At 37.5% G+C, this 16,461-nt stretch overlaps 1 protein-coding gene across 7 annotated transcripts in view; it reads left to right on the plus strand.

Annotated features, from left to right (window-relative positions):
* The window catches only part of TASP1 (taspase 1), an 80,655-nt gene that overhangs the window by 42,307 nt on the left and 21,887 nt on the right, over positions 1–16,461 (plus strand). For 3 of the 7 annotated variants that reach the window (XM_053973855.1, XM_053973857.1, XM_053973856.1), the window contains exon 11: positions 14,072–14,182. In XM_053973855.1, the coding sequence (XP_053829830.1) occupies positions 14,072–14,182 (111 nt within the window). Of the gene's footprint in view, positions 1–14,071; positions 14,183–14,274; positions 14,392–15,756; positions 15,867–16,461 lie in introns of all 7 variants that reach the window. The other 4 variants (XR_008436358.1, XR_008436357.1, XR_008436359.1 and 1 more) reach the window with 2 other exon arrangements.

The raw sequence follows: 16,461 nt of genomic DNA on the forward strand, positions 1-16,461 counted from the left end.
ATGGATTTGAAATTCAGACTAGTGGTGTTTAATTAAACTCTTGTTTCTGGTTTTCCTTTAAAGTATGTGTATGTCTGTGAGAGAGAGTGAGATAGAAATGTTTACAGGAAGTGAGAACTCCTCTGTAATCAATACCATTCTTTTTTCCATTTCAGAAGCTCATAATGTTTTATTTTATAATGTACTTTATGTTTAGTGCAGTTCTAAAATATATTGATGCCTGACTCTTATTTAAAATATGAACATCCAATGATGTGAACCATGAATTTAATTAAGCAGTAAAAGGATGGAAAATTAAGTTGTAGGAAAAGTTGAAAGAATAAAACTTACAACTTGGCTGGATTACAACAAGAGATGGGAATGGGGGCATAAACATCTGCAGATATTCAGGTGAAACTGCCATGTCCAAGGAAGATAATAATGCATTAAGATATATCATTGTTAAATATTTAGAAAATAAATGTACTGTCTGAATTCTAGAAGATGCCTTGATTTAGAAAGCTCCAAGATGAACAGTGCTTCTTAACAGAATATCACCACTGTCCCTTGATGTAACTAAACCCAGACTAGACTGTATTTTTAATAGTGATTATACCTTCCTCTTGTAGGTTTCCAAACAGGTTTTGTGTTAACTTTTTTTTTTTTAAATCAGCAACACATGCAACTTGCATGTTATGTATAAATAAAAACTGTGTACATGCACATTCATTTTATGTTTCATTTTACATTCAGACATTTACACCTGTATGTAAATGTATATAAAAGATGTACATAAAAGAAACCTACAATCAGTTTAAATTTCTGTGGTTTTCACAATATAGCATTTTGTTGTTTTAATTTCACATGTCTATTTATTTTATTTTTTCTTTGAGTCATAAATTTGGCACAAATATAATAGTTTCTGCAGGAAATTTTTTCCATTTTGTGGGGAGAAGAAAAAAAAGAATAAAATTAGACAGTGGTTGCTGTGGGCATTGAGTAATGTTTAATGTTTATTGTTACATGACTTCAGAGAATAGCTGACTCATCAATTCACATTTGGAATTAAAAAAAAATCTTAAATAAAAAGTTAAACTCTAATTCCCCATAAGCTTTATCAAAAGTATCCTCAAAATTATTTTGTATTACTGTGTGTTAAACCAAATAATTTTAGTTGAATTATTCTTTGGGAAATAAAAGGTTTCTCTTTTGTGCTGATTTACACTTCTAAACTTCTTTTTAGTGATTGCTGAGAATAGAAATTTAAACCTTGAGAGTTTGTTATATCAGGCTCTATATTCAATAATGAAAAAGGATATTCTTTGGCATCAGTTTCGTACAAGCAATTTGGAAGGGTCAGGTGTTGTAAACTCTGCACTCCATACTTAAGAAATTGTTCATGTCTTTGGGTCTTGGAAGTGTTGATCAACTACACATTGAACAGCTTAGGAAAAACCTGTGTGTGAGGAAAGTAGAATTTGGAATAGTAATTCAAAGTGGGCAGAGTACAAACTCCTGCACCTTGAAATCCACATGGAACGGACACATTGGGTTGAACCAGAGCTCCAGACAGTTTGGTGGCTTGTCTCAGAAAGAGGGTGTTTGCAGTTCTCCAGAGGAAAGTACAGGACTGGTAAAAGCACCTCCACTGCATTATCCAGGCTTCTGGCAATTTGTGATATTGGGACTATATAAACTAGAGATATATTTGTTCTAATAGGTCAGGGTGACTTCTCAAGATTTCTAATTTCTTCTTGTTCTTCAAAGATCAGATATTTCAATTTTGCTGGGAACGGTTTTATTCTGTGATTACCTTTGTAAAACTTCTTTGGAAAAGGAAGTTTTAGTTTAAATGCCACAGTTAATAATACAGTAGGCTTTATTCTTGAATTTTTATTAATTTTGTTCTAAAATTCTCCAATTTAAGCTTCAGTATCTTTCAGTAACTGCCTCATTAAAAAGAAGCAGGCTGGGGGAAGATGTCCCCACACAAGTACTTAAAAGTAATTCCAAGTTCCTGTAGCTTTCTTTCAATGGTTGTGTATTATTTGAAGACATCTTGGATCTTCTGTTGGCCCTGTAGCTGCTGGGAGGCTTCCTGCTTTCACCTCTTCAGGAAGGATTTGGTATTAGCTCTTACGCCTTTTAGCAAGTGGTTTCTTAAATAGTTTTGGGTATTTTTATCATGTTGTTATGCTGAATGTGCCAAAGGTGGTGGTTCTGTACTTGTTTGGGCATGACTTCAACTTTCTGCATGGTAATTTCATACCTCTAACAGTCACTTGACCATGTTGTTTGAACACAGTGTCTTTGGTGGTTTTGGGTTTTCTGGGGTTTTTTTTTTTTTTTGGCTTTTCAAAAGTTACTTCAATGTTTACAAAATACAGCATATTGTAAAACTCATATTTTATGGTTATAGTTTAACAGGGCCTGGGACAACTGAAATCAAAAGATGGAGACTTTCTTAAAACACAGTGGGGGAGATGGTGAAACTTAGGAATGACTGTGAGTTTAAGGGGCCCTAAATCCAAGGCTTATTCTGTAACTCTCAGTCTAAAATTCAGTTTCTGTGTAAACAAGTAAAGCCTTTCTAATTTTTTTTTCCCATCAACTTTTTGAGACATTTTGGTGTATAAACTCTGAATTATATTAAAATTAATATTATGGTTGGGGAAAAAATGATTATGGGACTTTATTGGCAGCTGAAGGATAAACATTACAGGAATTTAAGTATCTCCAAACCAGTATTAAAAATTCAAGAAATTCAAAGAATGTTGCAGTTGCAGTTGTGTTGGGGGCACACCCAAGATACCTGGGCAACTTAACTGTGACATCTAATAACAGTGCAAGGGCCATTCCGTGCAGGAATGATGGTGGAGATGGAGTGAAAGCCTGGTAAATGAGATGAGCATGACCAATGGCCTTTATTTAGTATAAATGTAATTAACAGCTAAACTGGGTTTTGGATCAACATAGTAGAAGCCAAATCTGTGGTATTTAAAAGCTTTTCCATGCATGTGTGCACACAGACAGAAACAAAACAGGCTTCCCTTTAAGCACCCCCACCATCTCCCCACAAAAAGAGGCCAGAACACTTGTAAGGCTGCTTGGAACTCTGTAGTGGGTGTTTTTTTTTTTGCTGGTATATGAATGTAAAAACAGGAAGATGGGTATTATTTGGAGGGAAAACATTTGTGAACAAAACCCAACACAGGAGAAGCAATAGTCCATTTTTTGGCTGTAGTTTAAGAAAAAATTTCCTGTTTTTTCCTGAGCATAATAAGAATCAAAGACTTTGTGCATATTCTTCTCATTCAAAATAATATCAAGTGTGACACTGAATCTCCTACCCAGCTGGAATATCCGTGATGATTGTGAATATTCATTCACTAACTGTGCCAAAAGTAATACTGCTGGTGTAAGAGGCAGGCTGTATCTTTCCCAGGAGATAAATTGAGAAATACTAATTCTCTTTGCATATGCAGAACCTTAGCAATAAATATAAAGATAAATATAAAATTACAGTAACAGCTAATGCAGGACACTTTGAAAATTAAACCCAAGTGGAATTTTTGAGTGGAAGTGTAGAGACTGAAAATGATGTCTTGCATTTCTTTCATCTTAACAACAGCAGGAAATGGAAAGCATACAAAGGATGTGGGTGTGTTTTGTGTCTAGGTACCAGCCATGGAAGCCAGCAAACCTTTAATATTGCATTTCTGAAGATAGAAGGTCTTGCATTATTTACAAAACACAGAAATTCTGTGACATAAAGCTGCAAAATCTCCATCTTTTACTAAAATTAATTTGAAGAGACTATTTGATACAAGAAAGGCACATAGTTTATCCTAGGGAAATTTAAAATACGATCTAATTTATGATCCTAAAGAAGGAGTAGAAGCTTGACATACGTTGAAGTCATTCAGAAAAATTAAGGATGCTAACAAACATCATTTGGTTTCAGGACTGAGCCAGAGTTGCATTTTGTTGAGAATTTACGAGGGATGTCTGGAATTCTGGAAATACCAGATTTATTTACGAGGTGTAGTTGAGGATTCTGTCTGGGAGAAGTCTCTTAGTGATGTCTTGCTCTTCTATCCTGCACAGAACTTTTCTTGAATGGAATGAAAATCAGATAGAGAAAACAGCAGTGTTTTAGGAATACGTGTACAAACTGTGTTTAGTCTGTGTAAACTTCCTTGCCAGTTTCTTGTGTTGGTAAATTCACCAACATCCTAGAAAACTGTTAAGGTCTCATGACAAAAGCAATGGCCTCTGTTCTCATAAAGGCATTTTAGAGATTAGATCATAATACTTTAAAAGCTGTGTTGGATATACATTTGTATACACAATGCATCATTCCATGAAGGAAAAATAGCACACTTTGTGTTTTGAAGAATCACAGAATTGTTTAGTTTGAAAGGAGCATCTGGAGGTCTAGTCCAACCCACTGCTCAAGGAGGTTTCTCTTGTTTTTGAAATCGACATCAATAAGGGAATTAATAAATTCAGTTTTCCTTGTCCCACCTTTTCCTGCTCAAATTGTGTTCACATCTGTTGTTCTTTGCAGTCCATTGTGTGTCTTAGGGTGCTTTTTCAGGAAATGTGGAATGGGTAATGTGGAATAGGATGGAATAGGAATGACACCTGTGCAGAGATGGGCTGTGGTTGTTAAATTGTTCATTGAGTTATGCCCTCAGCCAGCATTTTGGTCTTATGGAAGTCACTGATCTGTAGATTCCTACTTGAAAACTCCTTTTGCAAACAAACCATACTGATGTGCAAATCTACGGAGTAAATACTTTTCAAGGAAGCTTTAATGCAAATAAATTGACTTGTAATGCATAACTTTGACTTTGTGATTCCTTTTTGTTGAGGGCAGTAGTGGCTGTGTTAGGATCCTTTGAATGAATACCTGGCCAGTGCTGTTTCGTAGAATCATGGAATAATTTGGATTGGAAGGACCTTAATGGATGGAACCCCTCTACCCTGGGCAGGGATAACTTCTCCTATAGACTCCTTGATGCTCAAAGCTTCATCAAGCCTGGCCTTGAACACTTCCAGCAATGGGGCATCCACAGTTTCTCTGAGCAACTTGTGCCATGATGATAAAGCTTGCTTCAAACTTGCATGTGTTGTTAACCCTTATATAACACACAAGTGCAGCACTGTCTGTCTGGCCTGTCCTTCTGAGTCCATGCTCCCAATGCCCAGAGGAATTTCATATGCAAATCTTGTACCCTGTACAGATGGTTCGAGCTACACTATGTGAAATAGATATTATGATACAATTAATCTCTTTGCAGACACATGTATTATCTCTCAAAATCAGCCTGGTCCTGTAAGATTTGGGGAATAAGAGGTAATTTAATGCATCACAGATGAAGCAAATGGAGAAGAGTTATGTCATTGTTACCCTGAACCAGAGGGTAGGGTGGAGGAAGGCGAGGTCTATCTCCAGACAGATCAGTATTTACCTATGAAGTGAATGTTTCTGTCAAGAGTTCATGCAGCCTGTGTGTCCAGATGCAGTTGGGAGGATTCAGTGCTGTAGCATTTGGTGTGTGAACTAACTCAGCACCACCACGAGTCTGGGAGAAGAGAGAGGAAGCCCGAGGCAGAAATTATTTGTGGGAATGGTAGCATTGAGAAGCTAATCAGTTAAACACAGTACTGCAGTGTTCACAGCTGAGGGGTTTGTCCTCAGAATGATCAGAATGGTTGTTTGAATTGCCTTTGGAGGGTTTGCTGGGAAGCAGAACTCTATGGATACAATAATCAGAGGGCTTATTACCTCTTGAAATGTCAATTGGACTTGATGTTATAGTATCTGTTAGGCTTGAAGGTGCCCAGGCTTGTGGAAGTTGCAGCTTCCTGCGGAGGGCCCGGGGCTCATGAGCAGCGCTTTTGTCACCAGGGCCAGCAGCTGTGCAGCACCAGCCCCTGCTCTGGACACTTAGTCCTGTCCCTGCTGCTGTGCCTGGCGCAAGTGGCTTGAATTAGGTACAAGGATAGAAAGTGGATTGAAGATGGTGGCAGACTGAACTCCCTTTCTATGTCTTAAACACTTTTCTGGGATTTGAGAGTAAGTGGTTTTGTACCTTTAGTTAGCAAACACATAAGCTACTGTCATACTTTCTTCCCTGTAAGTTTTATATGACAGAAGTGATGTAGTTTGGAGAGGAATAGTATTTTTACAGAGATCAGTCGCAGCAAAGCTTCTGAGGAAGGCCTAGGCAAAAGTGTTTGCTTCTTTCTTTACAGCCTAACTGAAATTAATCTTTCAAAATGTATTAAATGTAATGAAGAATGTAAAAAGTACATCCTCTTTAAGGGACCTATGTTTTTTCTTCATTCGAACCTCTCTTGGAGATACATCTGAAATTCTTTTTGTTCATAGTAACTCACACAAAAAACTTAAAATAAATTATTTGCCATTTACCACTATTTAGAACTTAGAGTGCCAAATGAATGAATCCTTATCTCTTTAACCATTTTTTTTCTTATCTGTAAAATTGTAGAAAAGCTGAATGAGTCGTTTTTTGGAGTGATTTTAGTTGATTTTTCCCATATTAAAAACTTACAGGTGTGTTTTCCTACCTTTCCTTAGAGAAGGTGCTTCAGACATGAGTGTGTCTGCATATTGAAATTCTTTAGTTATCTTTGAAACCTGCCCAAATTTACTAAAGGTTCAACCTTTTGGAAAATTTCCATTGCATTTTCTTAGTTGATAAATCTTCTAAGGATATTCTGTCTGCAGCAGGAATGTGCTCCACTGAGCCCTCTAGGATCAATGCTTTAGGAATTGGACAGGACTTTGTTTGCAGGTGTTTTTTCTGGCAGAAGGTCAGTAATTTAAAAATTCCCCCTGCTAGTATGGAGACAAGATACAGCAGCTGATAGGAGAAAAAAACTCCTAAAATTATGTTACTTTAATATAACACTGTAGTGCATTCTGCTAGACTGCAGCATTTTGTCTTTTGAGTATTATGCATTAAATTTTTTTTCAACATGTATGTACCTGTATCAGTGTCTTGCCAACTAAATATTTTTATTGTACTGTATTTTGTTTTATAAAAACACTGCCGTGCAAGGTTTTAGTCAAATCTTTCTAGAGATGCTGGAAATGAAGAGCAGAGCTTACTGAAGTACAGGTTCCACAGTGTTTCCATTATGCATAACTAGAAGTTATCCAGGAAATAGAGCAGAAATAGTAGTTCTTTAACTTGTTAGCTGATACTTTAGCGACTACTATTGAACTGAAAATAACGTCAAAGCTTAACAGGACAGAAACAACAGGGCCAGGTTCAGACTCTGCTGTGGAGAATAGATGATAAAATACAGATAACCTGTAATTTCTGTCTTTAGCTTCTGTAAAGCAAAAAGTCATACTTTGTCAGTGGAGTAAACTAGATGAATTTTTCCGTTCTTGACTGTATATGAGTAATGCAAGTTTCCATTCTGTACTCTTTTAAAACAAGTTCCAACTCAACAACTTTGTGTTGAGGTACTGTGCATTTCATAGCTAGACAGGCTCCTGCAGCCTGTCAAAGCTCCATAAGCTCTCTGCTTGTGGCTTGCAGAAAGCAAACTCGATTTTCATTTCTCCTTCCATTCAACAGGAGCCGCTTTCATGTCTGAAAATTGAAAACGCGTGTTTTTCAGTGTGGTGCATGGATGTGTGTGTGCCCTCTGGCACACCTGTTTCTAATTTCCTGACTTGAAAGCATCTCCCATCAAAAGAAGCAGAAAAACAATTTCTCTGTGACATGCTGCTCGGAGGCCCTCGCTTTGCACAAGGCCTTCCTTTCGTTTGCCATCTTGGTTCCATCGGAGGAGCATTATAAGATGCAGAGCACGCATTGTATGGGATGTTCAGCTTATATTGTGCTGGGTTCTTTCTCCTCTTGTGGTTATTTCAAGCATTAGAAATCTTCTTGAGAAGTCAGTATGCTGAGGAAAAACCCAGTGATTTAATCCTTAGTTTCTTGCATGAACTCAAATGAAAGATCCAAGTCTGTAGCAAGTTAAGGTTTGTATAACCTGTGACTTGATTATTAGTTACTGTTTGGTACGGAAAGATTAACATTTAAAAATTATAGCTCAGATTTCTTACCTTTTTTCAGAATTGTATGCAATGTAAGATAGTATCTAATATAGTACCTAAAAGTTGAAGATGTTAACAATCTTAAAAAATAGAAACATCACAACCCCTCCTTCCCCCTAGTAACATGGTTGTTATGGAAGTTGTGCATAGGCTAACTAGCAAATTATTGCTGACGTAGTTACTTGAGGGAACTACTGATACATCCAGAACAGCTAAATTATAGTAGAATAATAAGAAAAAGAGACTATGAAAAACAAAGGTTATAGATTCCCAGACAATTCTTGTAGTAATCAATGAGGAGTATTTGAATTGGAGGTAAAAGTGTATCAGAAATTACACCTTTCAATACCCACAGAAAAGGGAAGTTCTGTTTCACTGTTGGTCTGCCTGGCACTTTGAAAGAAACACTGCATCAAATCTGTATTGTGGCATGGTCCAAGATCTCTGAAAATCAATGTTGGTGTTTATGTATGATCTTAAGTGATTTTGTATATGATCTTCAAGTAATTTTCAGAAAGGAATAGAAGCTTCTGGTTTAAGACAGGTTTTCCAGGATCCTTTAGAATTTCGTTTGGGTTTGTAGTTTGTTTACAAAATAAAGGTGTTGTGGCTATTTAGCCTCATTCTTCTCTCCTTCCCTTGTCATAGAAACCTGTTGCTATCATTGCCTGGAGCCTTTAGGAATCTGTATATTCTCTCCCCTTCATCTAGGAAGCTAGATACTTGCATCAAAATATCTGTCTGTTTCTGTTTATTTTTCGTAGGATCTTCAAGTGGTTTGGGTTGGGAGGGACCTTAAAGATCAGACCTTAAAGTTCCTGCCATGGGCAGGAACACCTTCCACTAGAACTGGTTGCTCAGAGCTCCATCGAGCTTGGCCATGAACACTTCCAGGGATGGCACATTCAGAACTTCCTGGGCAACCAGTTCCAGTATCTCACCACACTCAGAGTAAAGAATTTCTTCCTGATATTTAATCTAAATCTACCCTCCTTTGTTGTAAAGACATTCCCCCTTGTCCTGTTACTATAGGCTCTTGTCTTGGATGCAGTGCTGCAGGTGGGCTCTCACTTGAGCTGGGCAGTGGGGCAGAATCCCCTCCCTCCTCTGCTGCCCATGGAGCTTTGGATGCAGCCTGGGACGTGGTTGGTTCTCTGGGCTGTGAGCACACATTGTCAGGTCATGTTGAGCATCTTGTCCACCAAAAACCCGATAGTCCTTCTCAGGGCTGCTCTCAATCTGTGCAGCACCTTGTTCTTGGCCTTGTTGAACTCCATGAGTTCACACTGACCCAACTTCCCAGCCTGTCCAGGTCCCTCTGGATTGCATCCTTTCCCTCCAGCACGTGGCTGCACCGCACGGCGCGGTGTCATCCACACACTTGCCGAGGGTGCTCTCAATCCCACTGCCCCTGATGCTGACAAAGAGACTGAAACAGCGCCAGCCCCTGAGGAGCACCACTCGTCACTGGTGTCACTTGAACATTGAGCCATGGCCATGCCTCTAGTGTGACTGTCCAGCCAGTTCCTTGTTCTCTGAGCAGTCCGCCCACCAATCCATGTTTCTCTAATGTAGAGACAAGGATGTTTTGCAGGGCAGTGTCAAATACGTTGCACAAGTCCAGATGGATGGCACCAGTTGCTCTTCCCTTACCAATGCTGTAACCTCATTGTAGAAGGTCACCAAATTTGCCAGGCATGATTTATCAAAATAGTCTCTATAAACTCTTTGTTTTCTGTAGAAGTGTTTTTGCCTTTGCCAGAAGCAATACTAGAGGAAGGCAGTTAATTGTACTTAGCCCTGCAAACATGGACAACAGCAGTTCCAACAGTAGTTTTTTTTTTGACAGCAGAGGAGTTACAAGTAGGCAACATGGTGTTTGCAGAATATTACTGTGTTAGGAAAATAATTTGTTTATTTTATGAAAGTTACTTCAATGTGAAGCTCTAATTTAACCCAGTAAATTTTTCCAGCTAGTCATCTGCATTTGAGTCACTCATGTGTGAAATCTTAGGGAAGCATTTGTCTGTCATTGCAAAATATTCATCTCTGAAATATAATGAGCTTCGGAATACTGAAGAAGTCATCATCATAACTGGGGCAGGATAGTAAAATTATTTTAACTCTGTTTACAGGAAAGTTACTAAAACAAATGTATTTGAGACTTTAATGTAGAATTGAAAAATTCTTAGTGAGAGTCTCTCTTGGTTTGGTTGTACTTGGTAGTACTATTCAGTGAAAGAAATGCCAAATGTATTAACACTTGCAGTTAAATGTAGTATAATGTGAGATAGTTAAGCAAATTAATCAGATTTACGTTTTCATCAACTTGTGTGCATGATTTGGAAATGTGTTTAAGTAGTTTTCACTGGAATTGCTGTCTTGAGTCATGTTAATACAACTTTTTTGGAAGTTGGCTACTGCTGGCGGTTAGACTAAAGTGACTGGAACTATAAATTTGAACCCACAATTTTGTATTTTAAGTTATTAATCAGTTTTGATTGCTCTAGTAATGTATACATTAATTTTGTGCCTAGTCCTAGTATTATCTACAGTTTGATGCTATACAGACATATAGATCTGTTAAACCTGCAAGAAATTTCGTTCTGACTTGAGATAATAGAAAGTGTAATTCTTTTTCTCAGCCTGTATCTGGTCAAAGTATGTGACACACTGCTTAGTTGTTTTTTTTTTTTTTTCTTCTTCTTCAGAAATAGATGTTCCTACATCAAAAACTACAGTAACAAATTTTTCTTTTGCAAAGGGGGGAATTGTTTTCCTTAGTTATCTGTCCCTGCAGACTGCCAGCAAGCAATGTGCTGAAAGATTTTTACATACGCTGCCAGTAGCAGTCTGTAAGTTTGTTGCCTTATAGGTTGACATAAATATGACAAAAAGCAATGACTTTGTCTGTGGGGATGTAGAGATGTGTGATGTGTTAGTAGAATTTCAAAGCTACTTTCCTTGTGGTTCCCCCTGGATGGGGACGTGGGCTGCAACTGTTTTTAACCCATATTAAGTTTTCTCTCTCTGAATTTTTTTTGAAGCAGACTTGATATTATGGGAACTCTTCAATAAAGTAATTCTCTTGGGGGGGAAATAATATTATACATCGTGCTAAAAAATGGCCATTTATTTTTTTATTCCAATTTAGGAAACACTTGAAAACTGTAAAGTAGTAACATCTGGTTTTATTACTTGATGCACTGAAGATACATAGCCTCACTGATTTATGTGTCTCATTTGTTTGATTCCTCTTCTAAGTCCCCTGCTTCTTATTCATATAGTTATATTTGAAAGTGTTACATGTTATATTTTAAAGGTACTAACAGCTTTTTTCAAGAAAAAAACAGCTTTCTCAGTTTTTGCCGGAGCATATGCCTGTTTAGTTTTAGTTGTTACAGCAAAGCTTCATAGTGATTAAAGTTTCCTAGTTTTAAAAAAGTGATGTCCATGTTGTGATCTATGGGTAAAATGCATCTTGTGGGGTTTTTTCATATTCTTCATCCATCACTTTGGAATAAATAGTAGATAACTCACAGTTCTATTGTGGACAGAAGCTTCAGAGTGTGAGTATAATGAGACAAATGAATAGACAGACCCTCCTGTAAGCAGTTGCTGAGGTTGCTGTATTGCATGAGCCTCTTGAAGATTATCTCCTAACCAGGACACTTCTCTCATTAACTGGAGAGCTTGACAGTCTCGATGAAAACATTTTTTCCCTTGTGCTCTCAAGAACAACTTCCCTTGTCTTCCCTTGTCTTCCCTACAACAAAATGTTGTAGTATTTTTGCTCTTTCATTTTCCTCTAAATTTGTTACTGGATTTTACTCAGTCTGTTTGCTATACAAAGAATTTTTTTGTGTTTCTGTTGTGCCAATTGTATGTAGATTCAATGCCAAAGTGTCTCACTTCAAACAACTCAGTTTAGCTGAATTGTATTAATCAGGAGACACTTCCCATTAGCAGGGGCGCATAACTGAAGACCAGGGTATTTATGTAAAGATTGAACATAGCAGGATTTTGGGACATTTGTACACAGTGTTTCAGCAATCTGGTCTCTGGGCTGATTATCTGACATCTAATGCATCCATGATGCTCCAGAGGGCGTTGTTTGTTGTTTTTTCATTTTTTGGGTTTTTTTTTTGGGGGGGGTGGGGGGGAGGGATTGGGTTTTAATCTTGAAAATGAGGGGGGTAATTTTTTTTTCCTCCTCTATTAGCAAATTTTTAAGAACAGTGGAAACTCACTGTGCATTTAAGGGGAAGGGTGTAATTGTGTGTCAAGTAGCCAGAGAGGGAGATTCTTTGAGTAGGTTGCCGTGTTAGAGTTTAAAATGGTGAGAAGAACTAGGAACCCATCTGTGAGTTGTTGCAATACACAGTGCTGGACCTGCCAACGTGTTTGTGCCCCGTTGTACCCACACCAGTCAGTGCTCTAAACTCAGCATGTGCACAGTGATGAGAGACTCAGCAGGCTGCACTGGAGCCACTTTGGGTTGGGTTTATTTATTAAATTTTTCTTTGTGCCACATCTAGGCTGGCTTCAGCCAGTGTCTCTGTTCTGGGCTTGTTAGTGCTTCCAGTAAGGTGTGAGTTACCTGTGGAGACTGAGCTGCCTTTGTCTGAAGCCAGCCTAGGTCTGATGTCTTACCAGCTCCAGCTCCCTGCCACTTGGAAGCAACTAGATTGTTTCCAGCCATAAATTTGTTTCTGGAGGCTGTATAGGTGTATTTATGTAGTTCTGTACCTGAGCTAATAAGTCCAACTGTATTATAACAGATTTTTTTTTTTTTTTATGATTCCACTGCTTGCATCATCTTGTTGTATTTAATGAGAAATATGCTAGAAATATTTACATATAATTGTGAACAGACTGTATCTGACTTCTCTCTGTGTATTCTAGTGTCTAATGCAGTTTTAGGTCCTGATAAGTTACAAATCTGATCAAAATGTAGTCACTTGCATTTAGATAATTTGAGATCATTGTTACATTACAACTCTACGTTAGTTGTGTTTTTTTCTTTCCTAACGGGATAACAACAGTTCACCTGGCTCTTGGTTAAACCTCTTCTAGCTGCTTTGTCTGCTTCCCTGCCCTTAAGGAAAAATGTCAACAGGAGGCCTAAGTAGTGTAGGCCTATACGGAGAAGGTATCAGCAGTGAATTTTCTGTCCAACAACTCCAGCTAGTCCAGTAAACATTCATGGTGCCATTTGGCTGCAGCTGTATGTCCCAAAGCACAGTACAGGAAGGGGAAAGTGTGTGGAGAAAAAAATAGCAGGTGTGAAAGTGTTCCTACAGAACAAGAGTAGCAGTAATGACCTGCTTGTCTTTACCAAAAACAGGTTTCAGGGGGATAGGTACAGAAAGCACTAAGGCAATAAGTGATTGTTTGCAGAAGCTTTTTAATTTTTTAAGGATAAACCTTTAAAAATTACAGGAATTTGTATTAGGGGTCTGGTGACCAGCCACTCTGGCAAAACAGCATGGCTGAATTAATGTATTCATTTGTTGCAAAAAGGCTGAATCAGATGGACTAAGTAGAAGATTCTGTCATGCAAAAGACAGATTCTGTCATTCAGTTACTGTGTCACTGAAGTTGTTCTTGGTTTGAAGAGTTGCATGCAAGGATCTTTCCCAAGAGAATGGTTAGTAAGAGGATTTTATCTGGATAAAGATGCTACGTTAGAGACAGTGTTGCTGTTTCTTTTTTCTGTACTTAATTTTTGTTTGGTTGTGGAGTCGAAATTTCAGGAAAGTTGTGAGAAAACCACTGACTTAATTGAATTTTTCAGTGACTCCATGTCAGCCTTTTTGAAAAATAAAAACGTGTGGTAGAAACTTGTCGTTTGCATCACTGTGAAGAAAATGTCATTATTTTGCATCATCACAGCCAAATTAACATGATGATATAAATTAATTACCGGGTTTCTTCAAAGTGATATCTGTATTTTGACTATTCCCAATTTTAATATTTCTTTAGGTTGTGGAGAGCACCTTGTCCGGACCATACTGGCCAGAGAATGTTCATGTGCTTTGCAAACAGAGGATGCCCACCAAGCTCTCCTAGAGACTATGCAAAACAAGTTTATTGGTGAGTATATGGCCCAAATTGCCTAAATGCAAGTTAGTTGAAAATGCATGTAACTCTATCAGTGATACTTATTCTTGTGATTTCTGTTGAAGCTTTGTGTTGCAGTTGGCTTCAGATTTAGTCTCGTGTTACATCTGAAAAATGTTAAACTACAGAAGAATATATTACGAAATTTAAAGGCAAACCCTTGGAAATACCTCAATTGTTATGTGAGTCATAGAATACCGGAGAGGTTTGAAGAAAGAATTTCCTGTCTGAATCATGGGCTGTGGTGTACAATTGCATGTTTTAGAATTGATAGGTTAGGACCATTAGTAAAAATTATTCATCATGTTAACCCTTTTAAAAATAGTAAACCTCAAAACCATTTCATGTTCTAATTAAATGCTTTAGACAGACAGATTCTGGTTTGCTATTTACATAATAAAATTAATTTATTGAAAAAGTGAAATATACTTTGTTAAAAAAAAATTGATTTAAGAGAATTGTGTAATATATCTTCAATTTCTTGTAAATATAGATCTTGTTTTCTTTCCTCAAATCATAAGGAAAATATGAAAGTGGATTTTTAAAATAACCATAAAATCCTTGCCCTTTTGAAAATTCCAGTGAAGCTTCTGGTGTATATGTTGACTTGCAGTGTTTTCATAACTCCTTAAAATTTTTCAAGCTTTAGAATCCAAAGACAATTTTAATATTGAAAATTTCTTATGGACAACATAATACTTGTACACTGTATTGCCAAAGCTCATTTTGTGATACTTTAATTGGAACTGAAAGAGGGGCATATACACACCTTTTGGGGTCCCAGGGACTAATGCCCTTGGTCTTGGCAAGCAGTGCATTGCAACTTCTTGATTTTCTTTTGAAGTGTTGAATCCATGTTAGATTCTGCTTCTGACATTTGACTTTTTGAAGGGAAGTCACCTTCGCATTGAAAGACTGCACTTGATAATGTGCTGCTGTACTGCAGTCATTTCTAGGTGTTGTAAGAGTGCAGAACACTCTGTGTGTTCCCCAAAAAGATTCTAATCCAAGCAGCAAAAATGTAGCTTTTTCTATTTAAACACTCATTCCAGTGCATAGTGGCACAAAATTAGGAGTTTGTGTACCCAAAAGGAGCGTTTAGGAAGGATGCTTGTGATAGCTTTGCTAATTTGTAACCTGCTTTGCAGGTGTTGTATGGAAGTGGCCTAACTTTAAGAAAGTCAGATCTTTAATCCATGCTCTTAAAATTTATTCTGCTATTTGTTCTAAGAGTATTAAAAGCAAGCCCAAATTTTATGAAGCCTTCTGCGATTTCATATTAATGGATGTACACACACAAGATGGAAACCTACTGATGAAGTAATTCATAGAGACTGGCTGATAAAAGCCCAAAATTTAAATTGTCTTAGTTAAAGGTGCCTTCTTTGAGTTGCTTTGAGTTTTCTGGGTTTTCTTTGTTAGGTTTGGTAATGGTTACCAAAAAATGGAATTCTCATTTTGCTTGTTTAATGCAAACGTATTTTGCCACCACTTTGCATATTAAATGTTAACTGGCTCCTATGTGATATATGCATTGTGTTCTTTAGTGGAAATGTGAAAATGTTTCTGTTGGAGATAAAAGCCTATTAAAGGTTGCTGAAGAATTTGTTACACTTGAACTATCAATTGCAGAGGAAGAGGAGCTGCACAGACAGAGGTATCAGGGTATCAGTGTGATGTGTTATTGCCTTGGGAAAACACTAAACCCAGCTAAACAGCAGAAAGAACAGAGTGAGAGACAGGATTAAATTAATGCTCTTCATGAAAAGAAAATTTGAAAAAAAGTTTATATAACATTTATATAAATGCTTTGTAATTCCTTTTTAAAGTTTTAATTCAGGACAGGTCTGGCTTGTATTTTCAGAAACTTACCACTGCAGCTTCTGCTGCCTGACAGCAAGACTGTGTAGTATCTGCTCAGTTATACTCAGGGCAGTGCTGATGTGGGGAAAAAAGATACTGCCACATTTGTGTTTTGTGTAGGTGAAGTGCTTGGAGTAGAAAACAAAAAATCTAGTTTGTGCTCAGCTGTCCTGTGAATGAAGACTGATTGAGGAAAACATCAAAGACCAGATACATCTTGCTGGTTACATGTGACATAGTATTGAGTTTGTAGCTGGTAGAGAAATTGTGGCCATCTTGGCAATTCTGCAGATGGAATGCAAAGTTACACATGGCAAATACAGTGCAACAGTTAAAAATGTGTATTACACCTAAAAACGGTAGGTTTATACTAAATAGGTTTTTTCCTG

The sequence above is a fragment of the Vidua macroura genome, chromosome 3 (genome assembly GCF_024509145.1).
Source record: "Vidua macroura isolate BioBank_ID:100142 chromosome 3, ASM2450914v1, whole genome shotgun sequence".
Classification (NCBI taxonomy): Eukaryota; Metazoa; Chordata; class Aves; order Passeriformes; family Viduidae; genus Vidua; species Vidua macroura.